General features: G+C 34.8%; 1 protein-coding gene across 4 annotated transcripts in view; it reads left to right on the top strand.

The window, feature by feature from the left end:
* LOC124716706 overlaps positions 1–23,809 on the top strand; it is a 267,069-nt gene extending 243,260 nt beyond the window's left edge. For all 4 annotated transcript variants that reach the window (XM_047243251.1, XM_047243258.1, XM_047243272.1 and 1 more), the window contains 2 exons: positions 9,655–9,776; positions 22,007–23,809. In XM_047243251.1, coding sequence (XP_047099207.1) covers positions 9,655–9,776; positions 22,007–22,243 — 359 coding nt within the window. In that variant the 3' untranslated portion in view covers positions 22,244–23,809. The remainder of the gene's footprint in view (positions 1–9,654; positions 9,777–22,006) is intronic.
* The last annotated feature ends 432 nt before the right edge of the window (positions 23,810–24,241 follow it).

The raw sequence follows: 24,241 nt of genomic DNA on the forward strand, positions 1-24,241 counted from the left end.
TTAGCCTAGAACATACTTAATATAATTTATGTCCTGGTTCTTCTTTTCAATTCTATGGATTTGGTTGTATCTGCACCACAGTTTTCATATCTGTTATAATAAGTAATAATTAATATTTTAGTCATCTATACAGTCAATGTGTATGACTTATACTTAGATGCAGAGTGATGTATACTTCTTGTTGCTTTATTTTGCTTCACTAACTTAGGGCAATAGATTTCAAGAATGTTTAAAGGATTATGAAATTGCAGCTATAAAAATTACTCAGTTCAACCTGGTTATTGCTACAGTTTACCGATCACCGTCCGGGAATTTTGAACTTTTCTTAAACAAAATGGAGTCATTGCTAAATAAAGTAAATAAAATGGATTGTGAATTGATAATCTGTGGTGACTTCAATATTGACTTCCTCACGAATAGTGGAAATAGGGAGAGCATTTTGAACCTTGCAACGTCCTACAATTTAAAGGCTGAAGTAAAAGCAGCTACCCGAGTATCAGAAACTTGTCAAACAGCTCTTGATCAGTTTCTAGTAAAGAAGAGTTTACACAACACCTCACTAAAAATTTTCAATGCAGGTTTTAGTGATCATCTTGCTCAAATATTAAGCATAAAAGTACAAGGCAGTATTATTAACAACATGTCTTTTAGAACAGCATATCGAAGTTATAATCAGCATAATGTGAACTACTTCAACAACTTATTACAGAAAGAAAAATGGCTAGGAGTGTACAAAATGAACGATATAAATGAAAAATTCGACACTTTCATTGATACATTAACCCATTTCTTTGAACTTGCATTCCCACTGAAAACATTAACCATACAGGGAAACTCTAGAACAAACAGCTGGATCACAAAGGGAATAAGGGTTTCATGCCAGAAGAAAAGACTACTTCATGAAATATGTAACTCAAAAAATTCCTCACCTGTAGTTCGCGCATACTATAAAAAATACTCCAAAATATTAAGAAAAAATAATGCATAATGATGAAATCATTCATAATTCAGCTAATAAATCAAAGGCTATGTGGAGTGTTATAAAAAAAGAATGTGGAGAATACAGACAACCTTGGAAAAATATAACACTATCACATAAAAATAAAAAAGTAACAAACCCCATAGAAGTAGCTAACACATTTAACAACTTTTTCACAGGTGTTGCTGAAAATATGTTACAATCAAACTTTAAGAGCATCCAGGCAAATGAATATAAAATAAGTACATGTAGAGGATCAATGTACATCAGTTCTGTTTCACAAGATGAAGTAGATAAAGCAATAAAAGGACTAAAAAATTCCAAATCGGCAGGTATTGATGGTATACCTGCAACAATGTTAAAGAAGAGCGCATCAAACCTAATTGAAGTACTCACACATTTATGCGACTGCTCACTTCAGTCAGGCACTTTCCCTGATGTGTTAAAAACATCAAAAGTTATTCCTGTATATAAAAAAGGGGATAAAGACAATGTAAATAACTACAGACCCATCACAATTTCCTCCTGCATCTCTAAAGTACTGGAAAAAGTTATGTATGAGAAACTTATAAAATTTATAAATAAAAACAGCATCCTATGTAATGAACAACATGGATTCAGAAATAAGAGGTCAACGACAACTGCTGTCTATGAGTGCATCAATTCCATCCTAAACCTGATGGACAAAAAACAGGAAACAATAGGAGTCTTTATTGACTTGTCAAAAGCTTTTGACATGGTGGACCATAAAATTCTGCTATCAAAGCTAGAAAGATATGGTATTCGAGGTCTGTCCAACAAGTGGATCAGTTCCTTCCTGACAAATCGTATGCAGGCAGTGTGCGTCAAGCACACAAATATTGAACTAAAAACTGTATCTAATCACTTATCTGACTATAAACAAATAAAATGTGGTGTACCCCAAGGATCCGTATTGGGACCCCTTCTGTTTCTTCTGTACATAAATGATCTAAGCTTAAATATTGATGCACACAAATCAATCATATTTGCAGACGACACCACGATTCTACTAAAAGGAGACGACGATGAACAGTTACAGCAGACAGTAAACACGGTAACGAAACAACTTAGCAGCTGGGCACAGAGTAATCAGCTTGTAATAAACAGTAAGAAAACCGTTGCTCTAAAATTCCACAATGTTCCTAACAAGGACATGTTTATCCCATCAGTCTCTATCAATGACGAACCAGTTGGTAACAGTACTGAAACCAAATTCTTAGGACTTTGGCTGCAGAGTAACATCAGATGGAATAAGCATATTGAATGTCTCAATTCAGAACTGAGCAAAACATGTTATCTTCTTTGTTCATTAAAATCATGCTGTAGTGAGAAAACAGTATTGAATGCATATCATGCGTACTTTCATTCTCGTCTTAGATATGGGGTCACCTTCTGGGGAAACTCTAAAATAGCTAATAGCACTTTTAAACTACAAAAAAGGGCCATTAGAATCTTGTTTGGGTGCAAGCCTAGAGACTCTTGTAAACCCCTGTTTAAGAAATCTGGTATTCCCCCATTACCGTGTGTATACATTATGGAAACCGTTTTGTTCTTTAAATTAAATGTAATAGGCAAGGACCAGAGGCTACAAAAAAACTGTGATATACATGAGCACTTTACCAGACAAAACAGGAACTTACATATGACTCAAATCAGCACAGCACTGTGCCAAAAAGGTACTTTTCACATGGGAGTTAAGCTTTATAACAAACTTCCTGAAAACATAAAAGCTATCACTGAGGTCAATACATTTGGAAAATCTCTAAAGTCATATTTACAGCATCACTGCTTTTATTCGATTGAAGAATATTTAAATTTATAAAATGTGTTATATAAATTCTTGTGTGTAAAGTGTATTATTATAAGCTTAAATATGTATGCCTTGAAATTACTTTCAGCCTGTATATTTATAACTTGACTTGTCCAATGTCTTATGCATAAGCTGCTATGTAGACAACAGGACCAATAAAATACAATCTACAATCTACAAACTATGTTAATCAATATTGAAATGCGTCCCGAAAATTCTCACTTTGAAGCAGGATGCTATTCCACTTAGTTTTTTGTATCTGAGTCCTATAATTATTAAGGTTTTGATTGCTCAGTAGTTTAACTTACTTACCCTTGACACTGACTAATGTATGACACATAGAAACATGCAACAGAAAACAGTATTTGTACTAGCTTCAGAGCTTTTGAAATTTCTTGACTCGAAAGTGAGTCTCACCATTGCCATGTGCATGTGCATTTGAATGTGTGTGTGGTTTTGTGTATGAGAGTGGGTGCACTTCAACCAGAGAAAGAGCAAGACCTCAAAAGCTTGTATAAGTTCTTTTTTTCTGTTGCGTATTTCTATGTATCACACATCAGTCAACTCTGAGCAGTTGCTTTTCTTGTATATTACATGTTATTCTATCCAGCAATTTCCATTTTTGTTACCTTTGATGCTGTCAGATATATGATTATTAATATTTTATTTCATTAAGTGCCTTTTGGTGTAAAGGGAAAAGATTATTGAACAACCTTAACTTATATTAACATTTTTTGAGATTGATCACAAAATTGTCAAGGCAGGAGATTGTCTTCTAGGGTTAACTAGATTCATAATTTATTTTATTTTATAAATAGGCTACCATTTTGTTCAATTCTGGTGGGTAACTTTTCAACATATGCCAATTTTAAGTATTAAGAAATATCCTTTTTTATTTTTTCTTATCCCTACAGTCCATTTTTCACTATAGAAGGCACTCCTAGAATGAACCACATAAATATGCTTAACAAATAAACTAAGGCTGTAATAAACACACTCATTACATACTCTACTGACAGCTTCATCATCACAAAGTTCAAAGAAAGTGATGGTTATCAAGAAAATCATTGTGAATCCAGTCAGTATATCAAAACAAAACAAGTGCCCAGGTAACAAATAGATCACACATCGGAATATAGTAAGTGATGTAAGTGAGTGGGTGGCATGTGAAATATGATGGTTGTGGTATTGGTGATAGGTATGTGAAGTTCTCTTTTGGATGTTGCCATATCCAAGTATTTCAGCTGTTCACATCAAAAATTTCTCAGTTCTTCTTTACGTATTTCTTTATTCCAATTTCTGAATCTTTATCAGTGGTACTTGTCTGAACAACAGGATAACCTAAACTTGTATGCCTCTGATAGTACAAACAGTAGGAATTTAGCAGTATGACATTGAGAGCCCCTTTCCTGTCCATTATTTTCTCAGGTAACAAGCTGCAAAATCTACATTTTTGTGAAGGTGAAGCCCATGCTTTGCGTACTTTCACCTCCTGGTTCCACCAACTGGACAGTCTCCCTATGAATCTTCTCCAAAATAGATCAGAAACTTGTTTAGCTGCTGCACAGCCCTATTGTGCAAGGACTGTTCATGTTCATATGTAAGCCATATCTAATCCACACTTCTTGCAAATAGCTTCTGCTTCTAGTATTCACAAGTCAATTCTGGTACTATAGTTTTAATTGTTAAACAGACTTTGCACTGTTGCATGCTTCCTTGACTGCCAGTAGATTCATCTAATCTCCATATTAAAACTTTATAATTGATATATCCACACTATGTTTCCAATATTCAGTGTTTGTGTCCCTCTCACATTACCTGTTGATTTTCACTCATTTCAAAATTAACTCTTTCAATAAGCTTTGAGAGGAGTAAGATATAAAAAAGACTATTTACTTATCTTATTTTGTAGTTGGCACCAGTTCTTCACGTCTACTGGTTGATTATTTAGGCTGAAATTTTTGGCATTGTAGGCTCCAAATGACATTATAACTATTGAAGAACTGCCTGTTTTTATCTTGATTTTTTTCACGTTTTTCTATATCACATTGTCTTTACAATCTCCACTTTTAAATTGAAAATTACATTGTTACTGCCAAAATTTAAAACACATCTGATCACATCTTAACAGAGTTAAACATAGTATTCCCACAACTCAAGTTCCAATCAGATACACTATTGCAGTACTCAGGATAAACAAGGGTAAGCACAGTCATAATTAGCTTTGAATTTGACATAATCCAGTAGCTTGAGAACCAAAATCAGTGTATGAAAGCAGACATGTATATATCTTGTTATATTGTCTACACTAGTAAATGTCTTCCACACTATTTGCTAATTGTCCATACAAAGTAACATACATATGTAGAGACCTAGAAGATTCATTTACAATTGATAAAAAAATACATACTGATTTAAAGTTACATAATGTATTGGGAAGTTAATCACCCTAGTTGAAAAAACATACATTTATGTGAAATAACACTGTCTTTGCAGTCTTGACTAACAATTTACAAATCTTAGTCACAACACTGATGTAGTCGACAGGCACCTGATTACATTACCCAACATCTATGGTCTCTTGTAAATCAACTGGTAAAGCTACACAGCAGCGTTTGGAGTGAATCTGCCCACATCTTTCAGTTCCGTCCCTAGAGTTCTTATCACATGCTCCAACAGATAGGTAACTTCCTGTCAAGCATTCACATCAAATCCTGAAACATTGTTTTGTGTACTAAATATGCTGTTCAATACCTTCTTCACATCACATGGCATAAGCTCTTTCTATTTATATTCCAAAAGCAATTGTGTTGATTTATGTCAGATGAGATTAAAAAGTGTTTGTATATGAAGCTTTAATAAACAGAGTTAAATGCAATGAAAAGATGAGCTAACAAGATGATACACACAGATATACTAAGATACTATTCCTAATTTTTACAGTACAAATTATGAACATTGTCCCTTTTCAAAATTGCAAAAGGATGTACTCATTTAGTCCCATGGCAATACGTGTCAAATTCTAAAGCACAAATCTATTATAAAACATAATTATATAGTGTATCATAGATTTGAACTCGGTCAATAGCAAAGACAGAACTTTAGAAATTACAGCATCTTACATACTACATTCCTGATAAACAAAACACAATTATATAGTTGTATGAATCTGCAAAAATAGTGTATATTTTATTGCAGACTAGGGGCCACTAACTATCCATGTTCAAAGATCTTGTCTTCTATGCTAAAAGTTAACAGCACTTGACGTTTTAGCAATCTGCTTTACTTACCATTAGCTCCTCTTATCTTTTTGCCTACAACCAGCATTCCCAAAAAATTCTTACTATACTTAATCTTGTCTTTAAATTGTTTGGATATACCACAACTTGGGCTACCTGTATCAATCAAACAGTTCCCTTCCCACTTATCAATCTTAATTTTAATGTAAGGACACCCAAAATCTGAATTGTCTTCTCTGCTATTACACACTTCATATAAAAGATCACTTTCTATTTCATCAAATGCTACATCCACACTATCTTTACAGGGTCTTATCAACTTTTCTGGTATCATGGCATTACATTTGTTAATCATGTTATCAGATAAAGACTGAACACAATGAATGGATTTCATAGCACAAGTAACATCATTTATTACAGAAAGAACACAAAATATATTACTGTCAAAATTACACTTCTTACTTAGATCTTTCATTTCATTCCACCAATCTGGATATAAATTCTGACTAACCACAGCTAACTTATTCCAGAATGCACCTTCATCTATGTTATCATCAATCTGGTTCCAAAAGAACTTCAAAAAGTTTCCTCATTTATTCTCTCAGCTTTCATATAACTCACCTTTACTGTCTGGATCATTACTCTGGATGACATTAATGAAAAACTGCTTTTATTGGATTAGTATTCCATGACTCTCACTTACATCATCACATACAACACTTATATTATCTGTATTGACAACATCATTCAAAAATAACTCTGAAACTTCATTATTCTTAAACTCCACAAATATCTGATACTCATCATCATCATCATCATCATCATCATCATCATCATTACTGTCATCACCATATTATTCCAAAATTATTTCATCAACAGTGTCATTAACAACACAAGTCTCATCTCTATCAGCATCTCCATTCATTTGTGATAAGCTACAAATCTCAGACTTACCAACCTCACTTATTTCACAGCTCTCATTCACATCTACATAAAAAATATCACCTAATTCTGATCCAATACAGTCATCACCTGATTTACATACACCAATAACACTGTTTTCTGAGCATGAGAAAAAATCATTAGTACATACTACGTCAAAATTCTCATTACTCTCACATTGTGGTTTGTGATTTTTTTACCTACATCACCATAATTAAACATAGTATCCCAAAACTTTTGATCAAAACATAAATGAGAAATCTGATATTCCTTCTGTTTAATATCAGATACCTGTGGCAAATTATTAACACTGTTATTTCAGTTATCCCCATTATTCCTATTCTCCTGTTGTTCAAAATTTCTGTCTGTTAACGTTTTCACCCTTATAGAAGAGACCATTACCATTGTTTCTCTAGTTATTACCATTGTGATCTCTATCATTCCAATTGTTATGGTACATACTTCTTTCTGCTGCCGTATCCAGCCTGTCAACATATTGTAAAAATTGTTCAAGACAATTGTCAGGTCTGTGTACTAAATCCCACTGCAACCTTTCTGGTAATCTACTTTTCAGTGCATCAATCAATTTCATTTTGTCAAATGGTTTTTTCAAGGTGTGCCAATTGCTTAAGTTGATTCTTAAAAAACTATTCCTTTAATTAGGACCATTCAAAAATTCACTTTTAATTCTCCCCTGTTTAGCTCGTGACCAAAATTTTTTTAACATTTTTTTCCAAACTTTGATGTGTTTCCACTGACTTAAATTTAAATTTACCCAAGACAGAGCTTCACCTTCAAGACATCTTTCAACAAATTTAATTTTTTGATTGTCACTCATGCCTGACACAAAACTATCTCTACAGTGGTGCAGAAAATCCACTGGACGTAAATTATCTGATGGAAAACTTCTGATAGGAGTGTTGAACCATGCAATACTGTTGTTTGAATACAGATTTTTGTGAATACAATTTTCCTGAACTGCTGAAATTTTTTGATCTAAAATATTTACATTAATTTGCAAATTGTTTTCAACATTTAAATTTTTTTGCTCTAAACTACTGAAACACTGTTCCGTTTTTTCTGCTACAGCCTTCTATCTGACTCTGATGCCATTAACATTCTTCATCTGTCTTACAGATTTGACAATAAACTCATTTTCCAAACATGAACTTTTTCATTCACAACTTTTAACCCCCCTGACAACCCATTTTTTATCTCTGAAACCTGATTACTAAGTTGGTCTGTTTGGTATTGTACCCCATCTATTTTACTATTGTTTTCAGTTTTCAAGTCATTTAATTGTCCATGTAGTGAAGTAAATTTTTTGGTTAACTGATCATTAGCTGCACGAAATTTACTATTGTTATCTCTCTTCATTTCCTCTAGTTTTGTCAAAATTAACAGCAAAATATCAGTTTTTAATGTTTCTTTGCTGAACACTTTCACTCAGCTCAAACATGTCCTGACTGGGTCCCACAGCTTTCACTTCTACATTCCTACTACCCTCGTCTCTATTCAATTCGTTAGCAACCAGATAGGTCCATGAACAAATTAATTTCACAAATAATTTGTACTTATCTTTCCTTGTTTTATGTCCCTCGTTATAGTCGTAAAGTCTTTTTTCATTTCATCCAGTCCGTCATTGTTGGTAGTCTCCTGTCACTGTTGATACGACTTTGTTGTACAGATCTCAGTCTTCTTTCTTTGAGTGATCAGAAGTTCATTTATACATAAACTGCAAATGGCACAAGTCACTGTCCCTTCTTCTTCTGTAGCAGACAAAACTTCATTACCAGTCAATTGATCCCACCAACTTTTTCTTACCCTCCCTCACATCACCTGTTGATTTTGACTCATTTCAAAATTAACTCTTTCAATAAGCTTCAAGAAGAATAAAATTAAAAAAAAACTTTTTTACTTAGCTTCTTTTCTCATATTTGGATGCAGAACTTCAGCTCTAGGGGTTGATTCTTGAGGCAGAAATTTTTGACTATCTAGGTTCCAAATGACATGATAACTATTGAAGAATTGCCTGTTTTTATCTTGATTTTTTTTTCACATTTTTCTATATCACACCGTCTTTACAATCTCCAATTCTAAATCGAAAATTCCATTGTTATTGCCAAAATTTAAAACATGCCAAATCACATTCAAGACATGCCCACTACTAACTCATTCTGCAGTACTAACAATATTCCTAAGAGTTTATAAACTTTCTTGACAAAAGAAAAATTTTCACCAAGTTATATCATTATCTTATTGTGCAATTAATAACAGGAATTTTAAGTGTGCCGAATATTTCATAATTTCAAATGTTTCTAAAAGAAGAGTAATTTTGACTGTACATACAGAGTTAGTACATATCACAAAATATAATACATTATATACAAAATCATATGAAATTCTTTTAGTTAAACAGATGAGATAATATGAACTGATACAAGATTCGAAAATATTTTTGGTATCGATAACTTCTGTTGAATAAAGGTAATGTTAGAGTAAGGTGTCCCTTTACAGTATGCTAAACATTATTCCATTAGTTAAGCAAAAAATTACATCCATTTCAATTATATGGTGTTACATTAACTGTTTCTTTACTGAGTTTTACACTTACGTTATGCAAAATGGGTGGCTTACATGTAACTTCTATTTATGCTTAACAGAAACTGGTTGCCCTGTTTTGGATCAAATCTTACAAAAGTGCAGAAGCATTGGTTATGCATCTGAAGACCATAACCAAGTTTTTTTGAGTCTGTGCAGCCTACATCAAATTTGTAATATTTGTGTAAGTATCAGGAAAGTATTTCCTGCACACTATAGTAAGTAGACTCTTACCTGGCCGCAACTTCATCAGAAATAAACCAATATATTTACCTAAATATGTTGTACACTCCATTGAAAATGGCATTACTTTTCATGGAACATTCAGCATTAAAGGTAGATAGTTAAACTAAATCAGTTTTTAACTTTACTAGTAAGATGATAAATTTGAGTATTTCAGGAACATGATAGATTAATAAACTTTTATGTCAGTGTTTATATAACAGCAGAACAGCAAAATACACTGAGAGCATGTAGAATGTAAGGAAAGCTCATCAGTGTTCATGGTCTATCTTGTGACTGATATTGTTAATGACAAGGAAAGGAAAATTGTTGAAGTAATATATGAAACATGAATGGAAAAGTTAAAACAATTCCTTTTTTGTAAAATACAAATTAGTAAGACACACACAGTATTCCTACCATAGGAGAAAAATATTGGGTATTCTGTAGTATAGTAAGAATGGTTGTCTTAAAAATTAATCCAGGATTACACAGACTATATGTAACATCATGGAACACTGATGATTATGAAGTAAAATACATCACAAACGGTATTGAGAGATTTAAACAAAGTCTCCAGTGTGTCAAAATGTATATGTTTTCAATGAACAATAAGCTCCCCAGCACAAGTTGGGATCAGTTTTGAACATTGTGAAACATGTGACAAAACAACACATTGTGGATGTAAGAAATTTTGTCAAAGTTACTTTGTGAACTGATCATAAACATCCCGAGACAAAAGCTGCTTTTCATTACTGTTTTCTGAAAATCAGAGAAAATGGAGATTTTAACAGCATATTAGTAGCTGACCTGCAATTTCTAAGTACAGAATATCATCTCTCAAAATTAAACTATTAGTATTATTAATTCTCTTAATGATAAATATTTCAGTGCTTACTACAGAGTCAGTTGTAAAACAAACAATAATAATTAAGTTTTTAGCCCCTTTTTAAGATCTGGCTTGCCAAAAGAATTCTTAAATCACTATGGGAGAATGGCACAACAAAGTGATTCAGTATTTAGTGAGTTGATATATTACAAATCCAAGATGCAACAAATGTGATTTAAAATATAGTAAGTTACTAAACACTGAATCTCATTGTTGTTTTTCCCTCACAAACTTAAAAATGTTTTTATCAAGCCAGATTGTAAAAAAGAGATAAAACAACAGTTAAGGACAGCTCACTCCATCTTGCTGTTGTCAGCATTTAAAAATATGAGAAAGGAATGTATAACAACATTTATAAGCATTTAATATAGGGAAACATTCTCAATGTAAAACAGCATGGACTTCAAAACAGATTGTCAACTGAATAAATGATGTTCACCTTGAAAGATGGTACATATCAATAGATAATCTCCATGAAACTTGTTAGTATATTGTGCTATGTCCCCTACAAGAGATTACCAATGCCTTGATAAGATCACTTGGGTGGTGATGCTACCATTTATTGTCTCTTGACTTGCCTCTTTCTTCATACCTATTTAAAGTTTACATAGATGGAAAGATTACAACAGTCCTTTTGGAATCAAATTAGGAAGACTATTGCATATGCACAACATATCCTATGCTGGTGATCAAATAAATGTTATGACTCAAACACAAAAGCTCATCTGGTTTTTATGGTGTTTCTAATAGAGCACTGAAGACTTGTTCTCATATGATAAGCCCAGTCTTATCCAAAATACTTAATGCATCACTAATTCAAGGCGTTTTTCCAGAGAAGCTGACATATGCCATTGTTAAACCCCTCTTTCAGAAAGCTGACAAGAGAGATAAAACTACTGGCCTGTTCACTACTGACATCATTTTCCAAAATTTTTGAGAAGGTGATGTATTCTAGGATAGCATCTCACCTTAGCAACAGTAATATCCTCAGTAAATCACAGTTTTGGATTTCAGAGGTGCTGCTCTACTGAGAATGCTATTTACGTGTTCACTCACCAGATTTTACAAGCGTTAAATAATTAAACAATGCCGGTTGGTATTTTCTGTGACCTATCTAACACATTTGACTGTGCAAAGCAGAGCATTCTTGTAGATAAATTGATTTTTTCAGGGATTGATGATACAATACAGTCAACCAATAGATAATTTCATATCTAACCAAAAGAAAACTGAAATTCGTATTTAGTCCAGGGACATAATTCTGACCAGGGAGAAATAACTTATGGGGTTCCCCAAAGCCACCATTGCTCTTCATATATGTAAACATTCTGTTTAATATAGAACAAGCAGAATTAGTTCGTTTTCCAGATGACACTGTTATTGTAAGCAATCCAAGCATACATACCGAAATAGAAGAAATGGTAAGCAAAGTTCTTAAAAGTATCATTGACTGGCTTTATGAGAATGGTCTGATGCTCATTTTTAAAAAGACACAATATATTCTGTTCAGCGTATCAAGGTGTACTACACCACTGCTACGTGTAACACATGGTGAGGCAATAATAAATAGGGTAGGAACTTCAGTTCTGACGTGTCCATGAAACAACGTAGTTCAGCTACATTTACACTTATAATAATTTCAAATCTTAGGGAGAGACAAATCAATAAGGTGACATATGAGGTTATTCTAAATGATGGACTCATTTTCAAAATTTCATATTTATTCAAGAACAGATCCAAAATGAACAAGCTTTATACCAATGAAATAGGAAGTTTCAAATTTTTTTTATAATGTTTGATATCAATTTAATAAATTTAATAATTTGTAAAAATTGTAATTAATTAGTTTTTATAATTATTTGATAATTAAAAATGTAATAAATGTCATATATGTTCAATGTGGCCATTGTTGGCAGTACAGCAAACATCAACATGGTAGCCAAACTTGTCCCATACTACTTGCTGTTACTGAGTGCATGGCAGCAGTGATCCGGTTCCGCAGATCATTCAGAGTGGGTGGTAGAGGTGGGACGTAAACAGCTTCCTTCACATAACCTCATAGGGAATAGTTGCAGGCTATAAGAGCAGGAGAACTCGATGGCCAGAAGTGCAGAGCCAGGTCCTCAAGTCCCGTGTGACTGATCCAGCACTGAGGAAGGGAGTCATTCAAAACACCTCATACATCATGGCGACAATGGGGCAGAGCTCCATCCTGTTGGAAAATAGAGTCCTGGGAATCTTCCATAACTTGAGGGAACAGCCATTGTTCGAACATGTCCAGGTATGTGATTCCCATTACAGTACTTTCTGCAAAGAAGAATGGGCCATAAACCTTTGCACAGGATATGTATGTTGATCTTCAATGAGTCTCTTTCATGTTGCAATGGGGAATGTGCATTTTCAAAGCCCCACATTTGAACATTGTGTCTGTTGACTTTTCCACTGAGGTGGAACATCACTTCATCACAAAAAATTACACGCCATAGAAATGCGTCATCCTCCATCTTTGCTAGCACATAACTACAAAATGCGAGATGCTTCTCTTTGTCATTGGGGTTGAGAGCCTGCACAAGTTGTAATCAGTAGGGCTTGTACAGCAAACACCATCTCAGAAATTTCCATAAAATTGGTTGGGGTACTGATAGTTCTCAACTGGCTCCACTGGTAGGCTTACTGGGACTGCCTACAAAACTTTTGAATCAGTCGAACATCATTCTTTGACATGGTCAGCTTGGGCTTTATCCTTTGTACACACTCCCAGTCTGTTTAAATTGCTTAAAACAATGGCTAAAGCTTTTGTGAGTTGGTGGCTGAATACCAAATTTATTATGAAATGCCCGCTGCACTGCAATTTGTGACTCACTTTTTTGCACACTCAAGAATGCAGGAAACATTGTTCTCCCCAGTTTCCATCTCACTCACAACTGACAGCAAAATGGAATGACAGCCCTATTGCAGTGAGAACTCTACCAGCTGCTTCTGATATCATCACCATGAGCCCACCAACCACCACCTGTCAAAAACTTTGAAAATTCCTATTTTCATTGACATAAAGCTTGTTCATTTTGGATTTGTACTTGAATACATAAGAATTTTTGAAAACGGGTCCATCATTTAGAATAACCATGTGTTTTCAATATTTGCATTCCAATATGTCATACAGAATAATGTTATGGGGTAACTCATCTTTAGTATAGAAAGTCTTCATTGTGCAAAAACGTGCTGTAAGAACAATATGTGATGCTCACCCACAATCATCTTGTAGCCATGTGTTTAAGGATATGGGCATTCTGACTATTGCCTCACAGCATATTTATTATCTCATGAAGTTCATTATGAATAATCCACTAAAGTTCAAAAGAAGCAATGATGTACATAATTACAATCCCAAAAGGAAAATTGACATTCATTACTCCACATTAAGGTTGTTATTAGCACAAAAAAGGGTGCATCATGCTGCAACAAAAATATTTGATTACTTACCCAGTCATATGAAATGTCTGACTGATAGCAAAGTTTAATTTGAAAACAAACTGTGGATGTGTCTGTATATTACATGTGTCTATGTATACTTATAAATGTTCAGAATGTAGTCATACTGTATGTACAAATTATTTTGCAATGTCAATATAAAATCACTCAGTCCACACCATTACAATCTATTGTGCAAAATGGTCCATGGGACATGTAACTAACTAACAGACAAACCGGAGAGCAGTGAACAATCTAAATCTTTTGAGCTCTGCATACACACTGACAGAAATGAAAAGTATTATATCTTTATGTCGAAGTCCAGTATTTGTCAAATTTTGTGGAAATGTTCTTAACATACAACTAAACTTTTACTCCATTTAGGACTAATGTCTGTCATCAAAATCAGAATGGGCACAAACACTGTCTGTAATTCATTGCAGCATGGCTGTATACAGCCTCTGAATGCTATCTTGATGCATTTCTTACAATGTGTGAAACACATGCTGCATCAATTCATGAAGACTGCAGGCTGGAGGCTGATACCAAAGTATACATCTTTCAGGCACATACAAAACATGCTGTGTGTGTGACAAATTAGGTGATGAGGCAGGCCAGTGAAGGATATACACATTCCTCAAAGTATTAGTGGTGTGAACTGCATTTTTGTGCTGAAATATATCATTTGGTACCTTGCTCATGATGGGTATAACAACAGTATTCAACATTAATGTTGTGTGATAGTTAACATATAGCCTCTCTTCAACAATTATCAAATCAGTCCATTTCTCATATTCAATAGCTCCTGACAGCATGATTGAAAGAGTTGGAGAGGTATGGATCTAGAGAATCACTGTTTCCTTTGATCTTTCACTAGGTCATCTATGGTAACTTTGGTGTCAATCTGACCACTCAACACAGATGTAAGACTCACACTCAACACAATAGAAGGCCACTTAATGACCCGATGACTTTGGCTTTACATCATACAAGTCTCTGTTACATGTGGTAAGGTGTCAGTGGTAAACAATGCATGGCAGCTGGAAATCTAAACATAGCTTGACGTAATCTGTTCCCAAAAATCCATGGTGACACTCTGTCATTAACTTCTGCCCAGATTTCAGCTGTTGTCATCTGTCAATTTATCAGAGCCATTTGAATGATTCTATGATCTTCTCATGGTGTAGTCCTCCTGAATTTAACTTTTCAACACTTGTTCTGCTTTAATTGCACTACACCCAGCTGTCTGTGTGATGCGTCAATATCTCCCACACCAATGATTTGACCTTTTTCAAAGTGTGGAAAATAGATGTAAACTGCAGATGCATGTCCTCTGGGTATGCTGTGTTGTGACCACCACCTGAAAAGTTCCAGTATCATTAGACACACCCAATAGCCAAGATGGACTTACATTATTCTTCTTTTGTAGGGAGGACTGTTTTCTGTACTGAAAGTAAGCTCACATCAGGATGAAATTTTAATGAACTTATCCCACAGGCATGAAAAAACTGGAGTATCAGTTTGATAGTTTTCAGCCTGTTCCCACCTTGTGCAGAAGAGTATCTAGGGTTTTGATAAAGAAAGAACTTAAACTACAGGAAACATTTCCTTAGACCTGTAAAAGATGGCTGCATAGAAGATAAAATTGGGAACTGCTACACAATGGGATAATGAGGTGTAATATCTATTATAGGAAAAGCTGCACAGAATAAAAATAAATGTAGTAAACATGTTCCACTACTGTCAGGATCCCAAACCAAGCCTTGTATTATAAGGCTTTTAAGAGTATACCAGTGGGCAGAATGAGGACAAGATGATGAAACTGAAATGCACTTAAATAAATATTCACCCCTAACTTTTTTCAACATTCCTGATTTATGTAGGTCCACGGAACATATAAAAAGAAATGGATGAATACCTTAGATAAACTGGAATGATTGTTTGATAATAATGAGTGTGGGCAGAAAACAATTGAATGTATTCAGAGTGATGGTAGAAGACTTTGGTGAAGAAATAAAATAAGTACAAGGCTAACTGAAAAGCTGCAAACCCAGAAATACTTAACTGCTGGCTAGTTCTGGCACTGCTTCTTAGTGGTTAGGTGATGAAATGGGTAGAATTATAGACAGGTGACTGCCCCAAGAGCCCAAAAAGAAACTTCATCCAACTCCATAAACAAGTAAATTTAACTATACGTCATCCTCTAAACTAGCGTTTGAACTTATAAATGATATAGCCAAAGGAATAACATCATTGAAACTGTGGAGACCAACTGTGCTCCACTGCACATAAAAGACATGCTTGGGTTCACTGGCTGAGCTGTCAATGGTGCTATCACTGCAGAAGACTTAATAAGCTTGGAAAGCTATTGAAATGAATGTGAGTGATGTCTATATTGTGGACAAATTGTCAACAGATGTCAGATATTTTACCTTTGCTTGAATGACTGCTGATAAATGAACTTGAAAGATTAAAAATTTCGAAAAGTGTATTTATAGGTTTGGGACAAGTGACAGCATGATAAAGTGATTATAGTCCCTGGGTAAAGATTAGTTATCAATGCAAATTAACTCAAAAACTTGGGTTCTAAAAGCAAAGAACATGTCAGCTTGTGAATCTGTTAAGTCTGTTTTTGTACCTTTGTCTACATTCTTACAGCACAAAATAGCTAGTGGTAATTTACTACTATATTACTAATTTACCCTTCCTTGTTATGAACTTTTTCATATTACTTACCTGACCTATTACTTTAATATAATGATTTAAGTTGTACTTCCATTTATTATTTACCAACATATCATTACACAGTTAATGTTCCTTATCGTTACCACCACTAACATTAATAATACTCTCTGGTATTATTGTTTTTAACTTTCTTGTAATATTTTTATGAGCAAGGTGAACTTTGTTCTGTTTAGGGAGATTCATTTACTCACTGTTATTTCTGATACTACTAGCATAATTTCTGTGCAACAGCCCCTCCAGTGTTAAATTCAAGTATAAACTGTTTCTTCAAATATGATTTACTACAGCTTGCACCTAGCAATCATGTAGCCAATAATCACAATCTCTATGATATATTTGTGACAGAAGCCCAAAGAGAGTAATCTTTACTACTCAAACATCTGCACCTGGAATGTTTGCCCACAAACGTACTTATAACATATGCAAGAAATAAACCCCTGATAACTACATAAAAGCACTTTAAACACATCATCGTACCAAAATTTTCAGCTTAGACACAGGAGATAGTCTGGGAGAATAATTCTATTACAATCAGCAGACACAAATGACTAGCTTCATGGATTTGCTAACAAACTTACTTGCTTATATGAAAAATATGTTTCCCAATGTCTAGGAAAATGAAAAGGAAATCTTTACCTCGGCTAATGGGTAAGCTAAAGCAGTTCACGAATCTCACTAAATTGGACATTAGACATACAAATGATACCTTAGCCCTGAAAAGGAGTCATTCCGTGAGAAATGATAAACTTAGATATGACCATGCCTTATGGAAAAACCTGCATGGTTAAGATTTAGACAAACGGAGTGAGATGGCGCAGTGATTAGAACATTGGACTCGCATTTGGGAGGAAAACAGTTCAAATCTGCATTTGACCATCCAGATTTAGGTTTTCTGTGATTTCCCTATATCACTTCAGGTAAATGGTGGTATGCTTAGTTGGAAAGAGTACAGCTGATTTCCTTCCCCATCATTGAAACTATCCAATCTTTTGTTCTGCCTCTCATGACCTCAATGTCAGTAGGACATTAAAACCCAATCATCCTCCTTCCTTTTTAGATGTAGACAAAGGAAAAGCTACTGCTGATCCCACTGTCTGATTAAGCAGCTAAATCAGCAGTTCATTTTCCCAACAACTGCTATTGAACATTTAAACAATATTTCATAGGGGTAAATGGTGGTAGGTACAAAAAATTCTGTCTTAACTTTGTTATTGATGCTATTGTCAACAAATGAACTATGAAGATCAGTTCAACAGCCACTGGACATGATGACATCACACTCCATAATGATGAAGCTTGTTAATGTCCCACTACTGCTCACCACTCCTTGACCACACAAGCTATCACAGCTACTTTGTGACAGAGACTTGTCAAGCCACTACCAAAGAAGGATGATGCCACACCATCTTTTGCATATTGCTCCATTTAAGTTCTTCCAGAACTATCCAGACCATTATAATATATGATGCACAACAAATTTACCAATTAAACTCTGTAGATAAAATATTATCCATCCTCACAAAAACAGAATACTGGTCAATTTGGAGGCTGCAGAGCCTGTAGAACAGGTACTGAGCAGTCATGCGACCCACCACCCTTGCCCCATCACTAATGTAAGTCATTTCAATTAGCTAGTGTGTACATACCATTTGACTGTATAGAATCAGTGCAATAAGATGGATAAGTATGGAGATGTGACAGAATGCCAGAAAATGGCTGTCCTGTTTGAATGCACCCATGTTCACTTTGTGACTGAAGTTGCCTGGTATGTTGCTATACCAATGCAAAGAAATAGTGCATCAGCTTCAGCAATTAACTTGGAACAAGAAAAGTGCTCTCAAATAGATTATAACCCACAGGGACTTTAGACAGGTATCACATCTTTTCAGTGACAATTGCTTTCAAACCTGGCAAAATAACTGCTGTCAATGGGGGCAGGTCCTTCTCAAACAGTTTCTGAGGAAATATTGTGAAGCAAACTTCACAAAATGAACAATTTGTGTTGGCTTCCTCACAAAGGCCATTGCTCACTGCATTACATGCAGCTTGAATACTTCTGCAGGCCAAACAGCACAGAAACTGGACAGTAGCTGGTTGGAGGTGCTGAGAGTTTTCTGATGAATCACAGTTTTTCCTGTTCCCAAATGATGCAAGACATTAAGTGCACTGATGGATGAATCAGCCATTTAACCCACAGTGTGCAGAAGATGTGGTAAAGGTTGGGGGATGGTTCTGTTATGTTTTGGAAGTATCTTTCATATCATGACTAGGTCCCACTCATTCAAGTTACTGTGAACAGAAAGCTTCAATAGGCCAAACATCAGTCAAGCTGGACAATAACTGAATGGCAATGTACAGTGTTATTGTGGTTTGCAGCTTGTGGTCTTGCGATAGCGTTCTCGCCTCCCACACATGGGATCAGGGATTTTCTCTGCCCTGAGATGACTGGGTGTTGTGTGACCTTCATCATCATTTCATCAATATTGACTCGCAAGTCGCCAAAGTGGCGTCAACTAAAAAGGACTTACAATACTGTGGACAAACTCCACTGCATGGGGACTCCTGGCCAGCAATGCCATACAATCATTTCATTTCATTTCAGCGTTATCATGAACACATACAAAGATGTTTATTTCAGCATTCTTGATGACCAAGTTTTTCCTTTTTTTCTGTGTCTTCATGATGAATGTGCTGTGGACACTCCCATCTTTCAAGATGACAACAACCATGTTCACTGGGCTGCAGGCATATGCTATTAGTTTGATGGGCTCTCAGGCAACCTATCACACCTCAACAGGTATGCTAAAGCAACTGATCTTAGTCTCATAGAAAATGTGAGGGTCTATTTGGAAGAGCAGGTGCAATATAGCCAGCAGCATCCCTGCAATTTGGTAAAAAGTAGAGCAAATGTGTATGACACTGTTGGCTGGGAGACCCTGAAGACAAGATTCACCTGCGTAACTGAAAACATTTCTCTGCCCTTCATTATCATTGGCACCTTTCCATCACAAAATGTGAAGGTCATGTGTTTAAGTGTTTCTAGTACATGTAGATGACTAATGGGTATGTATAACATTGTGTCATATTTGTGTTGGATGGCTATGAAAGGAACTCAGAGGAGGAACCCAGATGAGTGAAACCCAGTGCTGGCACATAACTTACTCCTGTTGAGAAGCCACCGTGGGGGCCATTGAGCTTAAACATCCCCACCGAATGGACAGATCACCATAAACAATTTCTCATGCCCTCACTTCATGAGAGACAGCAGAGTGGTTTGGAATTTAATACAAGACATTGACGCAAAGTCAGGCAATCAGGAACTGTGCACCAACATCCCTTCTCTATGCATTGAAGACAAAGAGGCAGCAGGTAATAGCATATAGCATACACAGAAAGTTACCTATACATATAACATGCAATGCCACACCTGGCATTACTCAACTTCGGAGATCTGACGACAACCAGAGTGTTCAAAGAGCTGAGAATATTGGCTGCAATATTATAGCTCTGTGGGGTCTAACCATCAATTATGGATTCAGCTGAATATGGCATCCCAGAAGAAACACTAGACTGTCCTTTCCACTGAAACGAGGCCATTATCAAGGCCAGAGGCAATGTGAAGCCATGTTATTTTTTTGGTGTTTCCTGGAGGTGACAAATTTTTTGTCTGATGTGCTTACTTACTTACAGACATCATCATAGCATGACATCAGCTTCAATAAAAGTAACATTTGACCTATCGAGAGACAAGCTGCAACTGTGGCGCTCTCTCTCTCTCTCTCTCTCTCTCTCTCTCTCTATCTCTCTCTCTCTCTCTCTCTCTCCCTCTCTCTCTCTCCCTTTCCCCATGATTATCTCCATCACTTAGTTGTCCACTTTTTCTGTTTCATTTTTTCTCTGCTCTTCTCTCTTTATTTTCCTTTTTCTATTTCTGATCTCCCTCTCTTCTTCCTTTTTCTACATAAAAACAGATATTGTGCTATGCCCATGGTGTTAATATTGAAGGTGAGTGACATAAACTGGCTAGTAAATACCTAAAGATTAATTTCAATTATGCACTATCTACATCATTACCTTTATGCTACTTTAATTGACTGTCCTTACATAAGATGGGAAGATGTCACAGTTTTTATGTTAGGCTCAATCCAAATGAAGTCATGTTAAAATAATATGCCGTTTAAAGTAAAACAGTATCATGCATGAATGATTAAAGAAGATGCTGTACACACATTATCATGTAACTGAGTGAACTGCGACACACAAAACTACTCTAAAGTGAAATGTCTTCAAAAATTATAAAATGTAGCACAAATGAACAGTTTCTAAACTTAGGTAAATGAATGCTATTTGCAGAAGCATAGAACCTTTATTGAAAATTAAATGCACTTCTACATCACAGATGGAGTTGCAACAAATGGTAATTTTTACACTCACTGCTAAATTTATACTGACCCCAGTGTCAATCTGCAGTAACTTCAGTATAACCTCTGACATTTTTTTGAAGTTTATTCTTGTCTACATCTGCAGTAAACTTACAAGTAATAAAAATGTTATTCTAGCAGTTACTTACTCCACTACTACTGATTGAAGTGTTTTAAAAATAAAAACTGTTCTTAGCTTTGGAACTGTTAGTTTTTCACCCTCAGGAAAGAAAGAGTGATAGATTTAAGAAGAGCAGAAAGATGTGGCAGGTCACTCAGACCCAAAATGAGAGGGACCTACTTGTAGTGAGGACAAGGGGAGACAATTGTTCTTCTAATTCAGTTCATTACCTTTCTGTAGTCAAATTGTAATTTTGAAATGAAAGGAACAGCATCATCCAGCTTGTACAGAGAACATAGTATCTTTACATAGCTACAATTTTGTGTTCAAATCTGAAAAGTTCTTCTTACAATTTAGGTTAATGCTTCATTGCTAAATTACCTATAGATGAGACTATATTTTCAAATAAATTCCATTTACACCTTTTTTATAAAGTTCAAATGTGTAATATTCAAATTTTGTTTCTAAAATCCATTGTCAAAAAAATATAAATTAATATGTTGTTGTGAAAACATCTGATAGGTCATTAAATCATTTTCTTCTAGGGACCTGAAGTAGGAGCGCCTTCTTCATCAGCATGTGACTTAATGTTCATCACAGAGGCTGATTCAATTTGTGAAGAGGAAATTAAATGCCAGAGAATGTCTCACCGAATCTTGACACTCCTGCATAGAGGTCATCCTATGGGCATCACTGGAATATCTACAGATCACTGTTCCAATGATTCATGCCTAGCACAATATTTTCTTACATCACCTTTACCCAACAACCAACCCCGATAAATTAATGACCTGGAATGTTAATTTTCTCTATAATTTTTCCCCATAGAGTTACACACATGAGTTGTGCAAATGTTGCTCTTGAAGATTTAGTTTAGGAAAGAGATTTCTGTATGTGCGGAAATCATAATATGTGTTATATACCATAAAATATTTACAAGACAAAGTAGTAGGTAGCAAAGCTGCACAAAATGTATTACAGAACTTTTGAAGAAGAAAATTATTATGATTGTCTCTCCAAAAGTTAATCATAAACAAAACAGAACAGTGGCGTATTATGAAATACAATTTATTTAGCAAGTGGCATATAGCTGCAAACAGAATAATTAAGTTGTCAAACTGCATTCTGTGGTATATAAAGGTCCTCTTACCTAGAGGAAAAAATTGTGGACTTTCATGTAAATGCAAAATTGTAATGTGATTACCTACACTGATAGTACTGCATGAACATGTAACTGATGCAGTAAAATATGTGTCAATGAAGTATGCTTTAAAACAGAAGTGTAAAATTAAATTAATGCCACTAACTACAGTCATGTGGACCACTATTTTCCACAACAATGGAAATGAGCAACAGGATTCATGTGTAATAACCTCTATACTTTGTCTAATACCTCTCCTTAAATTGTACACTGATTGACAATTGTGTCTGTTAATTTTCTCTTTTGTATGTTGTTTTGTTAATAACAGCACTAGTATTAAAGAGAAACTGCTTCTTACAGCTTCTAAATACTGAAAAGCATTGTTGAAGACCCAGGGTTTTAATGCCGTTTAATCAGTATTTCGTTTATGGGGTTTAAATTGTATTATGTTTTTGTTTGTTAATTTCCTACCACTTCTCTTTGTATGTTGGTTTTAAGATTTTTTTATGGAAGAATGAAAAGCTTCGTAATTTAATTCATCAAATTTATGACATCTAAATATATGTCAGGACTTTTATTATTGTCTTGTGAATAAAAATATTCATTATATCCTTAACAGACCTATGTGGATGTATTAAAAAGTGGTTGATTGATAGATACATCTTATTTTATTTTATTTTCAGTTTTATTTTTACTCAAGTGGTTCATCTTGCTTTGGAAAATAGATGCATGATACATTGCCTATTTCCTCAATTGAGTTATCAATGTACATGATATATAATCATAACATTTGTACCAAAACACAATCAGTGCACAGTATTTTACTAGCCAAAGGCAACAGCTGATGAATTGTGATGGATATAATATTTGTAAAATGACAGAAATGAAAAGAATATATATATACTTTGGTAAATGATTAAAATTAAAATCATAAATGAAATCTGTGCCCTGTTACAGCTGTCTGTAATGTACCATGATGCAAGAGATGAGGCTTATAATTATGTGATGCTCTGAGCCCAATAAAAATGAAGTTAAGTACTTATCAATTCTAATGTGGTCCATCTGCCTGGAAGATGCAGCTTATGACAGCTGAAGATGGAATGATATCCTACATGTGCAAGTGTTATCACCCTGTTTCAACCCTGAAAATATACTTCTATGACAATAAGTCGTTTCTGAGAAGAAATAAATATAATTTTGAAGCAATTTTTTGCTGTTTTTGTGTTTGACAATTCTTTCTATTTTTTTGAGAACTAGAATATGAGATAACACATAACCCCAAATATGAAACATTACCTCCACAATTATCTAATAACAATTTCAGTTTTTTTAAAAATATAATGCTGCAACTTAAATTTCTGATTTAATAAAAATCAGTTGCCTAACCAATGGCACCAATACCCAGAGCAAGGGGGAGTGGTGACCCCTGTAGCTCTTAGAAAACATAGCAAAAATAAAGTGTATACAGATGTTTTCTCTCAAGAAAATGATTTAAAAGTCAGTATTACAAAGATTTTTAACAGGTTTGGGCTAGAACTTTTACAGATACTTAAAGCTCCCCCTTTGCCTTCAAAACTATTAAAAATACTCCATACTACTAGGTCTATCTCCCCCACCCCCCTCCCACCCTCCCACCCCA

This window comes from Schistocerca piceifrons, chromosome 1 (genome assembly GCF_021461385.2).
Source record: "Schistocerca piceifrons isolate TAMUIC-IGC-003096 chromosome 1, iqSchPice1.1, whole genome shotgun sequence".
Taxonomy (NCBI): Eukaryota; Metazoa; Arthropoda; class Insecta; order Orthoptera; family Acrididae; genus Schistocerca; species Schistocerca piceifrons.